The 15,588-nt window shown below is 42.7% G+C and overlaps 1 protein-coding gene across 1 annotated transcript in view; it reads left to right on the forward strand.

The window, feature by feature from the left end:
• The first annotated feature begins 4,658 nt into the window (after positions 1-4,658).
• Positions 4,659-15,588, forward strand: part of LOC124802864 (T-complex protein 1 subunit theta) — a 107,995-nt gene continuing 97,065 nt past the window's right edge. Inside the window, exon 1 of the mRNA XM_047263903.1 lies at positions 4,659-4,836. Within this exon, the coding sequence (XP_047119859.1) occupies positions 4,777-4,836 (60 nt within the window). The 5' untranslated portion in view covers positions 4,659-4,776. The remainder of the gene's footprint in view (positions 4,837-15,588) is intronic.

A 15,588-nucleotide genomic window follows, 5' to 3' on the forward strand; every position in this document is an offset into this window, starting at 1 on the left:
ATCCTCTTTACAGCTTTTCAGTGCTTTTCCTTTGGATCTCTGCAATATCTGCTCACTGCATTGGTGGCAAAAGCAATGTCGGGTCATGACATTTGAAACAAATATAACAGACTTCCAACTGCTTCTAAATAAGGAACATTCTTGTTACATTCCACATCAGTCTCATTTACACTTAACTTCACTCCTACTTCTATTGGAGTACTTATGGGTTTGCAATCACTCATGCCAAATTTCTTTAATATTTTTTCCGTGTATGATGATTGACTTATGCTCAATTCTTGTCTTTCTTCATCCTTAGTAATCTGCATACCTAAATAAGTTTGACTTCTCCCAAATCATGCACCTTAAACTTGGTTTGCGGCTGTTTCTTGAAAATTCTCATTTGGCCTTCACTTTCAGTCAGGATAAAGAAATCGTCCACCCATAGCGCCATTATTATTATTTCTTCTTTTCTCCCTTTATAGTAAATGCTGGGATCTGCCTTGGATTGCTTCATATTCATATTTATTAGAGTTTCATGTAGACATAGATTCCAGAAACGTCCACTTTGTTGAAGTCCATAAATACTTTTTCTCAAACGCCAAAACTTTTTACTTTCTGATCTGGTTTTTATGGCTTCCCTTGGTGGAATGACATATATCTCCTCCTCCAATTCCCATTTAAATATGCCGTTTTAACATCCATATTATGAATTATTAAATTTCGTTTTACTGACAAGGCTAAAAGATATCTCAATGATGCATACTTGACTACAGGTGAAAAAGTTTCTTCGTAATCTACCCCTTGTTTTTGTGAATATCATTTTACCACAAGTCTTGCTTTGTATTTTGGTGATGAGCTCTCAGGGTTCTTCAAATTGAATACCCATCTTGCCTGCAGTGGTTTCTTATCTCCTGGCATATCTACCCATTCAAAGGTTTCGTTCTGATATATAGATTCTAATTCTCTCTTCATCGCTTCTTTCCATTCTTGAGACCGAGCGAGGTGGCGCAGTGGTTAGACACTGGACTCGCATTCGGGAGGACGACGGTTCAATCCCGCGTCCGGCCATCCTGATTTAGGTTTTCCGTGATTTCCCTAAATCACTCCAGGCAAATGCCGGGATGGTTCCTCTGAAAGGGCACGGCCGACTTCCATCCCCATCCTTCCCTAAACCGATGAGACCGATGACCACGCAGTCTGGTCTCCTTTCCCAAACCAACCAACCAACCATTCTTGAGAGTTTGGGCCACTCATTGCTTCTTCTGCTGTTCTTGGCTCATCATTAAAAGATTGTGCTGTATACATCTCAAAATCTGGATATTCCTTCGGTTTTGGTACACGAGAAGAATGCCTTACATTGTTTTCTTCATTTTTTTCATCCTCTAACTCATTGTCGTCATAAATTGTATCCATTTGTCCTTGGCTGTCGTCTTTCTCTTCTTCACTTTCTATTTCCTCACACAAGGTTTCACCTTCTGAACTAGGTGCAGTTGACTTAGTGGTTTTGCTCTCATTTGAGTCCTTTCTATTTTCAAAGAATATTACATCTCTACTTGTGACAATGTTTTTAGTCAATGGATCCATTAATCGGTAGCCCTTTGAATTTTCACAATAGCCTACAAAAATATACTTTTTAGCTTTCGGATCCCATTTTCCACTTAGCTGTTTTGGAATATGTGCCATTGCATCACACTCAAAAACCCTTATATTGCTTAGATCATGTTTCTTTCCTATCCATATCTCATAAGGGGTTCTATTCTTTAATGCTTTTGTAGGTGATCTGTTGTTCAAATATACAGCTGTTGACACTGCCTCTGCCCAAAAATCTTTGGATAATTCAGCATCAGTCATCATGCTCCTTGCTTTCTCAACAATGGTCCTATTAGCCCTCTCAGCAACCCCTTGAGATGGGCTGTATCATATGGTAGTTTGATGCCTGATTCCCTTTTCTGCCAGACGTTTCTTCAATTTCTGGTTAATATATTCTCTCCCATTATCAGACCTGATGATCTTGATCTTCTTTCCTGTCCACCTTTCAACCATATTGCAATATTCCTCAAAGATATCTCTCACTTGGTCTTTAGAACTAAGAAAATAAACATGAGTATATCGTGAGTAATCATCAATAAACGTAAGAAAATAATTACTCCCACCTATGGATTCACACTCCATCGGGCCACATACATCTGTGTGGATTAACTGTAGGACTTCTGTGGATTTACTCTTACTAGTCTTGAAGGGTAACCTTGCTTGTTTTCCCTTTATACATGTCTCACAAGGATCCTTGGACACACTAAAATTCTGTATTCCCTTTACCATATCCTTTATTATAGACATACTCTTTCTATTTAGATGTCCAAGCCTCCGGTGCCATAAAAAACCTTCTGCTGAATATACTGAATCACTAACATTTTTATGTTTACTGTCAATGGTATCCAACTTAAAAATGCCCCTTTCGTTACTTGCTGTAGCTATAACTTCACCACTTTCACTGATTACTCTTGCACCCTGCATGTCAAAAGTGACTGTATTTCCTTTCTTGACAATTTCCCCTACAGACAGCAGGTTAGTTGTTACATTTTTCACATAATGAACATTGTGTGCTGTAACCATACCTGATTCACCATTTACACTTATATGTAGATCTAGTTTCCCAGCCAGGTGACACTGGAGCTTGTTGCCATCAACAGTAGATATTGCCATATGAGTCTTATCTTTGATGTCATAAAGAAGTGATTTATCTTTAACAATATGCACAGATGCACTTGAGTCTAAAATCGATTCCATATCACGATTACTCATCCCACCAAAAGAATAAAAACATGAGAGTGCCTTACCTTTGTTATTGGTCCTTCTCTCTGGGCTATCAGTAACATACCTCTTTTGCTGAGTGTCTGATCTTGGGCTTACTTTTTCTTTGCACTGAGACGCAATATGTCCCATCTCCTGACATTTATAGCAGCTCACCGGTTTCTACTTTTTGTTTTTTGAGTAGAGAGCAGACGCACCTTCCTTCACCAATCTACAACAGCTTGGAGCACTCTTTACATCCTGCAGGATTTTCACCTTAACACTGTCGCCTGTGATTGGTATACCCGAGCTTTCAAGTCCCATAATCATAGGTGCATACCTTTCGGGCAGTCCTGCCAACAGCAATGTTCCTATCCATTCGTCGGCGATCTCGAATCTGATGTTTCTCAGTCGGTTCGACGTGGTTATTATTTTGTTAACGTATTCGTCTACACTCTTACATTTGTCCAGACGAGTGGTAATTAACTCGCGTAATAATCCTACATTTCTCGTAAGACCACCATCCTCGAATGCACTTCGTAAATTGTCCCAGACTTCTTTCGCTGTAGCAGCTTTTTCAACGTGAACATAATTCACCGAATCAATCAGTAATATCAATTTTGATTTTGCTTTCCTATCCCTTTTTGAATAATTCTGATCTGTGGATTTCATTGTCCCATCTACCACGTCCCATAGGTTGTCTAAACGTAAATACGCTTCTACTGCGAACTTCCAGGTTTCATAGTTTTCGCGACCTATAAGTCTTTCAATCTGTGGAATTTGTGCCGCACTCATTCTTAACGGTAACTTGCTTTTTATTGCCGTAAAGAACACCGAAAAATAATGCGGAAAAAAATTGCGATCGTCTTGTAAGGATAACTTGCACTTCACGTAAATTGGAACTTTTCCAATACTTTCTCCCTACTATTTTATTGATATACTTATTCCAAATGCAGCCTGGGCCCATAACCTATTGGAATTTGCGCAGCTGAATAAGTATTAAGGAGAAAAAAAGGACATTTTACTAATAACTATATTTGCACATTCAAGAACAAAAAAATTTACAGCAAACACAACAGAATAATTAGCGCACACAAAGAGTGTTAGACAATGCCAAAGAGGTCTATTTTACACAGTGCACTTTGCGCCGTCACATACGAAATATATTGTTCACACAATTCCAACATGAACAGCACGTTGCAAGGTATCCCAGGTAAGCTCAAAAATCTTCATGTCTAGGGAGTTTGATGGTCAGCGGAAGTACAGATAGTGCGGCTGAATACTACACATTTTACTTGGAGATTTATAATAAGAATGTTATGGACGAAGCAGCGGTGTCATACACTGTTAGTTGCATTTATAATACTACATGTGGTCTGAAGATGATAGTTAAGGTACTGGTACTGGTCGCAATTTGTAAAGATTTTTTTAAATTTTAAATGTGATTGAGACAATATATAGAAAATTTTAGAAAGTTTATTAGAAAGTTTTTGAAAATTTATGATCTATATTTTATTGTTTGCTTACCCTCGCTTGCTCTTATTCTGCTAATATATTCACGTATCACTTACTTCGTGTTTTAGTGTACATATATAAATTCTTTTTTATAAGAAACTCTAGGATGGATTTTTGAAGATTGCTGATCAGCCAAAATAATGCTATATGAAACGTAAAGTATAGATTGGCGAATCTTATCTAGGTCTCGCCAAAATAATGCTTTATGAAACGTAAACTGTAGATTGGCGTATCTTACGGAGGTACAATGGACTGGCGCCAATGAAATTTAGGCTGAACTTTCCTGCAAGTTGGAAGTTTGGCGGAAGAGACTGTGGCAGAAGTGTGTAAATGTGTTTTTTCTTTCTTTTGTGTGTATTAACTTTCGGCGAAATTCTTTGGTAGTGTTTCGGTGTAGTCCTGTGTCAGAAGCGTGTGTGGTAGCGTGCATTGCCATTTACGGCAGTATTTCTGTAAAAGCGCGTTGTTGATTGTATTTATTATTTAATCATGGCCTTACATGTTCCCAAAGCGCCAGGAATGGCGCAGATGCTTAAAGACGGTGCCAGAGTAAGTATGTGTTCGGAACGAATGTAATGTTTGTTATGAAATTGGTGAGTTTCTAGAAGTATCATCGTCTGCGGATAACGACTGTTATAACGTTAGCAAGCTGGTTTCATAAACGCGCATCTTGTGCAAGCGTCAGCATATTGCAAAATAATGTGGAAGCCCGCCAACGACGTGTAGGATTGTTTGTAATTTTTGGCTCCCTAATATCGCAGGGTGAGAGACTTCAACTAATTCCATGAGCTACCGATTTAACGTTTCTTAATAAGCGTTCTGTTTAATGCCGTTCCTCGTTAAATGTCGAATTAAACATCACGTTTAAGTCATGTTAGTAGGGTAGCTGAAACACCTGAAAATAGAGATTGTCCTAAACGCAATAGTGAGCTTGAACAAATTCGCCATTAGGACACCGATATATCTTGTAGTCGTCACATCTCAGAATGGAACTGTCATTGAAATAAAAGTGATTAACTCCAAACTTCAAGATATTGATAATTCTAGTCATTGGATGGTCAAATACACGACGCCCAGAAAATACAAAGAACCACATAGATGGCCGTTAGTCATGAAATCCTAACGCAGGGAGAAAATTCAGATGTTTTTATTAAATAGGAAAAATCGATGTTATGGCGAAATTTGTCTAGAGTACAAAAAGCAATTGATATGCACAGTGACATATATGTATTTGGATGAGTATCTGGACAAAAATGGAACTAGTGGTTGGCTGTGGCCTGTAATAGAACTATCCTGTCGTTTGCATGAAGCCGACTAGTCGAAGGAAAGCAAGAAAAACCTAAAACAGGATGGCCGAACTGTGCTTCGAATCTCTATACTCGTGCTTTGAGTCTCCATACTCGCAATAAGAGGTCAGTCTGCGAGAACTTAATTATGTTAAAGCTGCTTCTCAATTGTCAAGTTACAGAATGAAATGTATAAAGCTAGTTTTACACTGTGCTGTCATTTCTCAACATCACTACAGAAAGTTCTGCAGCTTACCATTTAATTGCAAAAAAAAACAAAAAAAGTCCGTATTTCTCCATAAGAAGACAGATGTTGCATTTAGGATGATAATATATTAATATCGTATGCACAGTTTGCACTCCCTGGGAGTGATTGATGTATTGGCTGACTTAGTGTTAGTATGGACTGTTTCTGCATGTTGCCAAACTGAGCAATGGCGCCAGTAACGCAAGCCATAAGAATGTGAGCGTGTAGTAGGCATTTTGACTGCAGTGTGGCTCTTGGTGTAGTGCTTACCTTGCAGGGAGACAGCGTTAGTTCTTCCAGCACCTCTCATTTTCCCACAACTGTGCATGTGCTGGCTGATGATTGTCTTCTGACTCTCTCAGCATCCCCTAAAATTTGTTCAAATTTATGTTCTGTTTATAGTAGCTATTATAATATCACCAAAATTAGAGTGGTATTCCTTGTTACTGTTGTAGGGATACCTGTATTTACCTCAAAATATCCCATTACATTAAAGATTTTAAATTTCCTATGTAATCTGTGAGAAATATAAACCCCTCCTCAAGACGTCCACTTCAAGGGATGTAGTGGACGACTGCTATGGCTGGCTGCTTAACTATGTATCTTGCAATGCTTTAATTATGCACACCTCTAGAACATCTGCTGCCTCGGGTAAATAAGGCATACACCATGCCTATCATGGCAGTCAGCAGTTTTAAGACCTTAGGATAGTGGCAGTTGTTGAAAACTCTACAATTTTATCTAAGTTGATTTGACTTGAAAACTTAGAACATTTTATCTAGTTGTGGCAACATGAAGAGGACACATGGATGTTTATCATTATGATTGAGTATTTTTGTGGCATTCTTGTTTATTTCGTCAGCAGATGAATACTCATTCTTCAACTATAGATTTATGACTTTGAGATATTTTAATTCTGCATTGAGTAGCTATAGTTCATAGATGTTCCTTGCTCTATCCACTAAATGTTTTTAGAGTGGATTACTTTACTGTGGATGACAATTTTAACCTCCGCGTACGTAATGGCCTTTGTGTGTGGGTTTACAGTATACTATGTGGCCCAAACTACCAGCTTCTTTCTTCAAGAGTAGCACAGCTAGAAAATTTAATCTGCCATATACACTCATCCTCTATGGTTAACTGAGCCTTTGGATTAATCCTATTGAGTTGTTACTGAAAACAACCTAGGTCCTCCCTGCCATGTCTCCACAAAACAAATGCTTGTAGCAAGGAGACAACTGTCTAATTGAACCTACAAAAATGTCAGCTAATAGTGGATAGTATGATAGGCTATACATACAGGTGATAAAGATTCCTAACATGCCGATAATTGCAAGTGGAAGGAGGTTTGTGTTAAACTTATTGATATCTGGAGACACGTTTTAAAGGTGTCTACTAGTCTGTCACTGAGGGGCAGTAGCAGGTGACACTGATTAATGAAGTCCAGCTGTGCTTGAATTCTCAAAATGTGATGTCATTCCTCTGCATTGTAGCAGGTGGAAATGAAATTTTACTTCAGCCAGCAGTGAGCCAGAGTGTGGATCGGACAATCATAAAACCTTAACCGCAGCCTGCTCCATCCTTGAACATGTCTTTCTCAGATGCGCATGAAACAGTGGGTTTCTGCTACAAATTTTGCAACGGCACAATATTACCAACATGGTCCATCAAACTGCACATAAAACAATGCCCAAGTTATAATCCAGAAGGCTTGTGGATTTGAAGGATGTGCTGCACAAACAGTTCGAATCTGTATCATTCAGAATACATTGTGAAATTCATGGTTCCACATGATAGGGTTTCTTCCCATTCCAATTACAAATGGGGTTCAGAAATGATTGAATACCTTTGTACTGGCTGTAATTAGTTTGTCTTCTCCCTGCCCCCCCCCCCCACATCTTATGTTTTGTTTGGTCTTTTGTGCTGTTTTGTTCCCATTTTTCTTGGATCTTCTTTCTCTAGTATTGGCCTCATTGTGTCATGATCATGGTATGGTGTGGAGATATGGATGATTCAACGGCAGTGCCAGCTACTTGTAGTGATTAGCGCCTCTGATGCACACCCTGGTCTCACCCCTCCCTCCTTCCCCCTTCGGTTCTTTACTCTTCCTGCCACCCCAATGTTCCTTCTGCCTCTTTGTTTGTTTTCCTTTCCCCAGTGACCAGGCTGTGCTGCTGGTATTCCTCCCTTAGTTTCTGCCACCACCTTAGATCGTGGGACCGATATCATCGCTGTTTCGACTTCCCCTGCCCCCTCCCTCCCCCTCCCCCCTCAAAAAAATCAAGTAACTGGCCAACAATTTTTCTACACTAAATATACAGAGCTCAGTATGACCCCTGTCTAAATTTCTCTTTGGTTTTTGAGTGTAATATTTATGAAAATAGAATCATTACTGTCACACTGAATTGTAGTGTATGTTTTTTTATTAGTTTATTGCATTCATATCCAGTGTAAATCACATTGGCTCTATAAGACACCATTGGTACTTGGTGTGTGTGTGTGTGTGTGTGTGTGTGTGTGTGTGTGTGTGTGTGAGAGAGAGAGAGAGAGAGAGAGAGAGAGAGAGAGGAGAGAGAGAGAGAGGGGGGGGGGGGGGGAGACCTGGTGCCAGGAGGGTTATTTTGAGCCATTTCAACTGTTTCTCAGTACCACAGACACTTCGGGATATTTAAAGCAAGTTGCCAATCTTTGCACCATTTCGAAATCTTATCAAGCTCTGATTGAATGTTTATGTGGCTTCTTTCAGACAGTACTTTGTTATAAAGAGTACAACTGCATCATCTGCAAGAAGCGTGAGGTTACTATCAATATTGCCTGCGAGGTGATTAATATACAATATAAACAGTAAGGGTCCCAACAGCCTTTCTTGGGGTACACTGGAAGTTACTTCTGATGGTGACTCTCCATTCAAGATAACATGCTGTCATCTGTACCAAAAGGCCCTAATCCAGTCACAAACTTCACTTGATATCCCATATGAGCCTGCTTTTGACAATAACTGTAGGTGTGACGCTGAGTGAGATGCTTTTCAGAAAATAAGAAATACTGCATCTGACAGCCTTGGTCCAAAGGAGAAAAGTGCAGTTGCTTTTCACATGATAAATATTTTCAGGATTTGTGCTGGTTGGCATGGAGAAGGTCATTCTGTTTGCGATACCTCACTATGTTTGAGCCCAGAATACATTGTAAACTTCTACAACTGATCAGTGTCAGGGATACTGGGTGGTAGTTTCACAGATAACTTCTATTACCCTTCTTGTAGAGGGTGTGACCTATGCTTTCTTCCAACTACTGGACGTGATTATTTGTCTGAGAGAACTGCAATAGGTTATAGTTAGAAGAGGGGCTAACTCAGCCACAGATTCAGTATAGAATCTGAAAAGAATTCAATCTGGCCCTGGGGCTTTGTTTAGTTTTATCTATAGTGAAGGGGAAGGAAATAAAAATTAATAACACAGCAGTGGGTCTTGGACACTCCTTATAAAACTAATATGTGTATCAAACAATGGAAAATCAAGGATGGAATGTAACAATATTATCAAAAGGAAAGTTGCTACTCACCATTCAGCGGAGATGCTGAGTCACAGATAGACACAACAAGTGTGTCACAAATACAGCTTTTGGCCAGTAAGGCCTTTGTTAACACACACACACACACACACACACACACACACACACACACGGCTTCAGTCTCAGGCAACTGAAGCCTCACTGTGAGCAGCAGCACCAGTGCATGATGGGAATGGCGACTGGTTGGTGGTGGGGGGGGGGGTGCAGGGATATGATGGACAGAGGGTAGGGCAGCTATTTGCAGTTGGGAGGTTAGATGGGGAGGGGGGGGGTGGAAAAGGAGAGAAGTAAAAAGATTGGGTGTAATAGTGCAATGAGGGCTGTGTTGTGCTGGAATTGGAACAGGGAAGGGGCTGGATGGGTGAGGACAACAAAGGTTGAGACCAGGAGGGTTATGGGAACATAAGATATATTGCAGAGAAAGTTCCCACCTGCGCAATTCAGAAAGGTTGGTGTTGGTGGGAAGGGCCCATATGGCACAAACTGTGAGAAGCGCTCATTGAAATTGTGTGTCATGTTTGGCTGCGTGCTCAGTTACAGGGTGGTCTACTTGTTTCTTGGCCTCAGTTTTTTGGTGGCCATTCATGCAGACAGACTTCTTGTTGGTGTTCATGTCCACATAGAATGCAGGACAGTGGTTGCAGCTTAGCTTGTGCATCACAGGACTGGTTTGAGGTAGCCCTGCCTTTGATGGGATAGGTGATGTTTGTGACTGGACTGGAGTAGGTGGTGTGGGATGATGTATGGGACAGGTCTCACATCTAGGTCTATTACAGGGTATGAGGCTTGTGGTAAGGGGTTGGGAGCGTCTCTTTGTGACTTCATGCCAATTTTAGTGAGTTTTTTGTCTTTCGCTATTGTCTGCTCTCTCAGATTTAGTCTTGTTTCTCCCCTTTTACATCCATTTCATGATTTTTCCACACATTTTTGGGTGTGTTTTTGCAAAATTTTTCAGATGTAATTCTATGTTATTTAAGTAGTTTTTCACATTTTCCACCATGGATCCTTGCTCCTTCCATCTGCGTCAATACAGAAAAGTTTTCTTATCCTTCGCCAAAACCCAGTCCCACATACTGTTTTGGCATTGTTGCTTGGCTCATGGAATCTCCCCCCCCTCCCCCCAAATGGCCTTACCATCAAATAACCCATCTGCGGCTATCACCCCTCCTTCCACAATGACCTCCCCTGTTCATATTCCACCAATCCTTAGCTGTCACCAACATAGTCCTGCAAAACCATATCAACCAAGCCCAAACCTCCTTGCAGTACCTACTCTCCATCTGCTAAATTCTCCTGCTATGCAATCCCAAATTTGTGGAACCCATAACACACACTGAAACTTGTGCTCCCCAGGAACTAGAGCAACATGTCCATTGTCACCTCAGAAAGCTCTTGACCCTGCTCACTTCCTACTCCCACCTTTCCCACCTTGTAGTACCACTGTCCACCACCTTTACCAAACCACCTCCAAACTTCCCCCACGCCCCTTCATAGCTGACAAACCCTGTCTCGCAGACCTACTACATTTACCCCAACCTCCAAAACTCACTCCCACCACTACACAGAATCTTGAACCTAAACATACCCGAAACACAGTCATGAACCTTTCCTCCAGAAGCTTTAGCCCCACAGAAATATCAGTCCTTTCCAAAGGCCTCACCTTTTGCCCCACTCCCAAATTCAATCATGCAGGCCTTGTTAAAGACCTTCTCTCCTTCTGGTCGCTACAGTGGAAACACTTTTCGCTACCACCCCTACCAATCAGACTCGACCAAAGACCAATGTTGAACTCTAACTCAGTTCACTCCTCCATCATCCAACCATGATCCCCCCCTCAAATCAACCCCTATTAACTTTCCAGAGTTTCTTAACCTCGAACCTTGCGTCACCATCATTCCCCAAATCTCTCAACATGCAAACTAACCTTACATCTGCAGAAGGAACTGCAGTCCACCATCTAAAAACTGATCCCGACCTTACAATCCTACCTGCGGACAAAGGCACCACCACTGTAGTTTTGAACTGCAAGAATTACTTGGCAGAAGGACTCTGCTAGCTGTCAGATACAGCCACCTACAAACCTTGCCACAGTGACCCCATTCCAGAAATCCAGCAGAATCTCCAGTCACTCCTCAAATCCTTAGGCGTATCCCAGAACCTCTCCCTGGAGTCCATCTCCTACCACTCCCCACACTCCTACCTTCTACATTCTTCCTGAAGTCCATAAACCGAACCAGGACGCCGCATTGTGGCTGGTTACTGTGCCCGCACTGAGACAATCTCTGCTGTCACAGACAAGCACCTTCAACCTATTACCCAGAACCTACCCTCCTCTATAAAAGATGCCAACCATTTCCTCCACAGACTCTCCACAGTTCCTGTCCCTTTACCACACACTGCCCTGCTCGTCACTATTGATGCCATCTCCCTTTGCACTAACATCCCTAATGCCCGTGGCCTTACTGCTATTGAACACTACCCTTTCCAATGCTCAACAGATTCCAAACCAACAACTTCCTTCCTAGTTGCTATGACCAACTATATCCTCACCCACAATTACTTTTTCTTTGAAGGCATTACCCACAAAGAAATCTGGAGTACAGCTATAGGCACCCACATGGCACTATCCTATGCCAACCTATTCATGGGCTATCCTGAGGAATCTTTCCTACGCGCCCAGAATCATAGACACCTCACCTGGATCAGATTCATTGATGATATCTTTGTGATCTGGATCCATATTCCTCCAGAATCTCAACTACTCCCCTATTTGCTTCACCTGGTCCTACTCAACCCAACAAGCCACCTTCCTAGATATTGAACTCTACCTCAAAAGATGGCTACATCTGTACCTCCATCCACATCAAACCTTACCACCAGTAGTACCTCCACTTTGACAGCTGCCACCCGTTCCATACCAGAAGTCCTTTCCATACAGCCTAGCCACCTGAGGTCATTGCATCTGCAGTGATGAGCAATCCCTCTCAGAATGTACCGAGGGTCTTGCTGAAATCTTTACAGACCATAATTATCCTCCCAACCTTGTACAAAAGCAAATCTCCTGTACCTTGTCCTTCGTCTCCCTCCACCTCCCAAAGTCCCAACGTCTGGCCGTAAAAGGGTATTCCTCTCATAACTCAGTACTACGCAGGACTGGAGCAACTGAATTACATTCTCCGCCAGGGTTTTGACTACCTCTCGTCGTGCCCTGAAATGAGAAATGCCCTGGCCACTATCTCCCCCCCCCCCCCCCCCCCCCCCCACACACACACACACACACACACAGCAGTATTCCGCCCACCACCGAACACAGTGTACTCATCCATCCCTACGCAACCCCTGCTCCAATCCCTTACTTCTTGGCTCATACCCCTATAATAGACCTAGATGCAAGATGTGATCCATACATCCTCCCACCACCACCACCACCACCACCACCTCCTCCTCCTCCTCCTCCTCCTCCTCTTACTCCAGTTCGATCACAAACATCACCTATTCCATCGAAGGCTGTGCTACCTGTGAAACCAATAATGTGATCTACAAGCTAAGCTGCAATCAGTGTGCTGCATTCTATGTGGGCATGAACACCAACAAGAAGTCTGTCTGTTTGAATGGCCACCAACAAACTGCGGCCAAGAAACGAGAGGACCACCATGTTACTGAGCACGCTGCCAAACATGGCATCCTTCATTTCAATGACTGCTTCACAGCCTTGTGCCATATGGATCCTTCCCACCAACATCAGCTTTTCTGAATTGCACAGGAGGGAACTTTACGTGCAGTATATCCTACATTCCCATAACCCTCCTGGCCTTAACCTTCATTAGTCATTGTCCTCACCCATCCAGTCAGTCCCTTCTCTGTTCCCATTCCAGCACTACACACCCCGTAATGCACTACTGCACCCAGTCTTGTATATTCTCCTTTTCCACTACCCCCCCCCTCTCCTCCCTCCCCAACTCTTTCCTGCCCTCCGTCTCCTGACTGTATAGAGATGCCCTACCCTGTGTCCATGTCATGTCATCCCTGTGTGCCCCCCACCTCCCTCCCAGCAGAACTTCACTGTCCGCCACCCCTACCCTACTATCCCTCCACCTCCCTGCCCCAGCCTCCTCCTTACCCCCACCCAATTGCCACTCACATCATGCATTGTTGCTCCCAGTGAGGCTTCAGTTGCATGAGACTGCACTGTGTGTGTGTGTGTGTGTGTGTGTGTGTGTGTGTGTGTGTGTGACTGGCCGAAAGCTTTGTGACAATCTTTTTGTTGTGCCTATCTGTGACTGCATCTCTGCTGTATGGTGAATAGCAACTTTCCTTTTCGTAATATGTGTATCTTGTATCTTCCTTAGTAAACAAATATTTGAAAATGGAGTTAATTTCTCATTTTGCTTTTCCGTCCTCAGTTTCATATGGTGTCTTCCATTAGTGTCCGCACATTTTTGGAGCACTGACAGTCTTCATGTATTACTAAGAATTTTATGAGACATCTTTCTTAAGGTTCTGTTACAGTAGTCATGGAAGGTTTCATTCATTGTCCTCTTGATAGCCAGATGTCTACACTCATGCTCATAAATTAAGGATAATGCTGATACATGGTGAAACAACGCTCTGATGGGCAGTTTGTGGGTTTCAATCACCTCTGGGTATGACCATGCGGTACATTTGACCTATGGTTGTCACACAGTGGTGCTGGCAGCAGTCCACATACACAGAGGTGTGTTGGTGCATGTCAGAGTATGGTGCAGTGAGTAAGTGTGCATAAGTTTTCATTCGTGCTAATGGTGACTGTGTTGAAAATGGCTCAAAGAACACATTGATGACGTTATGAGGAATAGAGTACTAGAGCGATTGGAGGCTGGTCAAACACAGCAGGTCGTAGCACGGGCCCTCCATGTGTCACAAAGTGTGATCTCTAGATCATGGCACCAATTCCAGCAGACAGGAAACGTGTCCAGGTGCTACAGTATGGGACATCCACAGTGTACAACACAAGAAGAAGACCGATATCTCACCATCAGTGCCCGAAGACGGCCGCGGAGTACTGCAGGTAGCCTTGCTCAGGACCTTACTGCAGCCACTGGAACAGTTGTCTCCAGACACACTGTGTACAGATGACTGAACAGACATGGTTTATTTCCCTGGAGATCTACAAGGTGCATTCCACTGACCCGTGGTCACAGGGGAGCCCGTAAAGCCTGGTGTCAAGAACACAGTACATTGTCATTGGAACAGTGGTTCCAGTTTATGTTCACGGGCGAGTCCAGGTATAGTCTTGCCGGTTTTTCATCTGGCGTGAACCAAGAACCAGATACCAACCCCTTAATGTTCTTGAAAGGGACCTGTATGGAGGTTGTGGTTTGATGGTGTGGGGTGGGATTATGATCGGTGCATGTACACCCCGGCATGTCTGTGACAGAGGAACTGTAACAAGTCAGGTGTATCAGGACGTCATTTTGCACCAGTATGTCCGCCTTTTCAGGGCTGCAGTGGGTCCCGCCTTCCTCCTGGTGGGTGATAATGCACGGCCCCACCGAGCTGCAATTGTGGACGAGTACCTGGAAACAGATGATGTCAGGTGAATGTAGTGGCCTGTCTGTTCTGCAGACCTAAACCCCATTGAGCACATCTGGGATGCTCTGTCAATGTATCGCTGCACATCTTCAAACCCCTACGACACTACAGGAGCCCCGACAGGTACTGGTGCAAGAATGGGAGGTTATACCACAGCAGCTTCTCAACCACCTGATCTATAGTATGCCAACCCATTGTGCGGCCTGTGTACATGTGCATGGTGATCATGTCCCACATTGATGTCGGGGTACATGTGCAGGAAACAGTGGCATTTTGTAGAACGTGTTTCGGGATGGTTTTCTCAACTTATCACCAACACAGTGGACTTACAGATCTGTGTCGTGTGTGTTCCCTATGTGCCTATGCTATTAGCACCAGCTTTGTGTAGTGCCATGGTGTGTGGCACCACATTCTGCAGTTATCCTTAATTGATGAGCATGAGTGTATATAAAGCACTATGCTTTTAATTTTAATAGGCAGAAGTCAGTTTTTAGATTTTTACAGTACATATTTACATACAGTATTTCTGTTGGCAATACTGGAATTTCGCCTCCTGAAGGTAATTTCTGATCGACCATCTTTTATATTTACCGTCAAAACATTTGCTCAAGTGTGGTAGTTTTCCTG

This window comes from Schistocerca piceifrons, chromosome 6 (genome assembly GCF_021461385.2).
Source record: "Schistocerca piceifrons isolate TAMUIC-IGC-003096 chromosome 6, iqSchPice1.1, whole genome shotgun sequence".
Taxonomy (NCBI): domain Eukaryota; kingdom Metazoa; phylum Arthropoda; class Insecta; order Orthoptera; family Acrididae; genus Schistocerca; species Schistocerca piceifrons.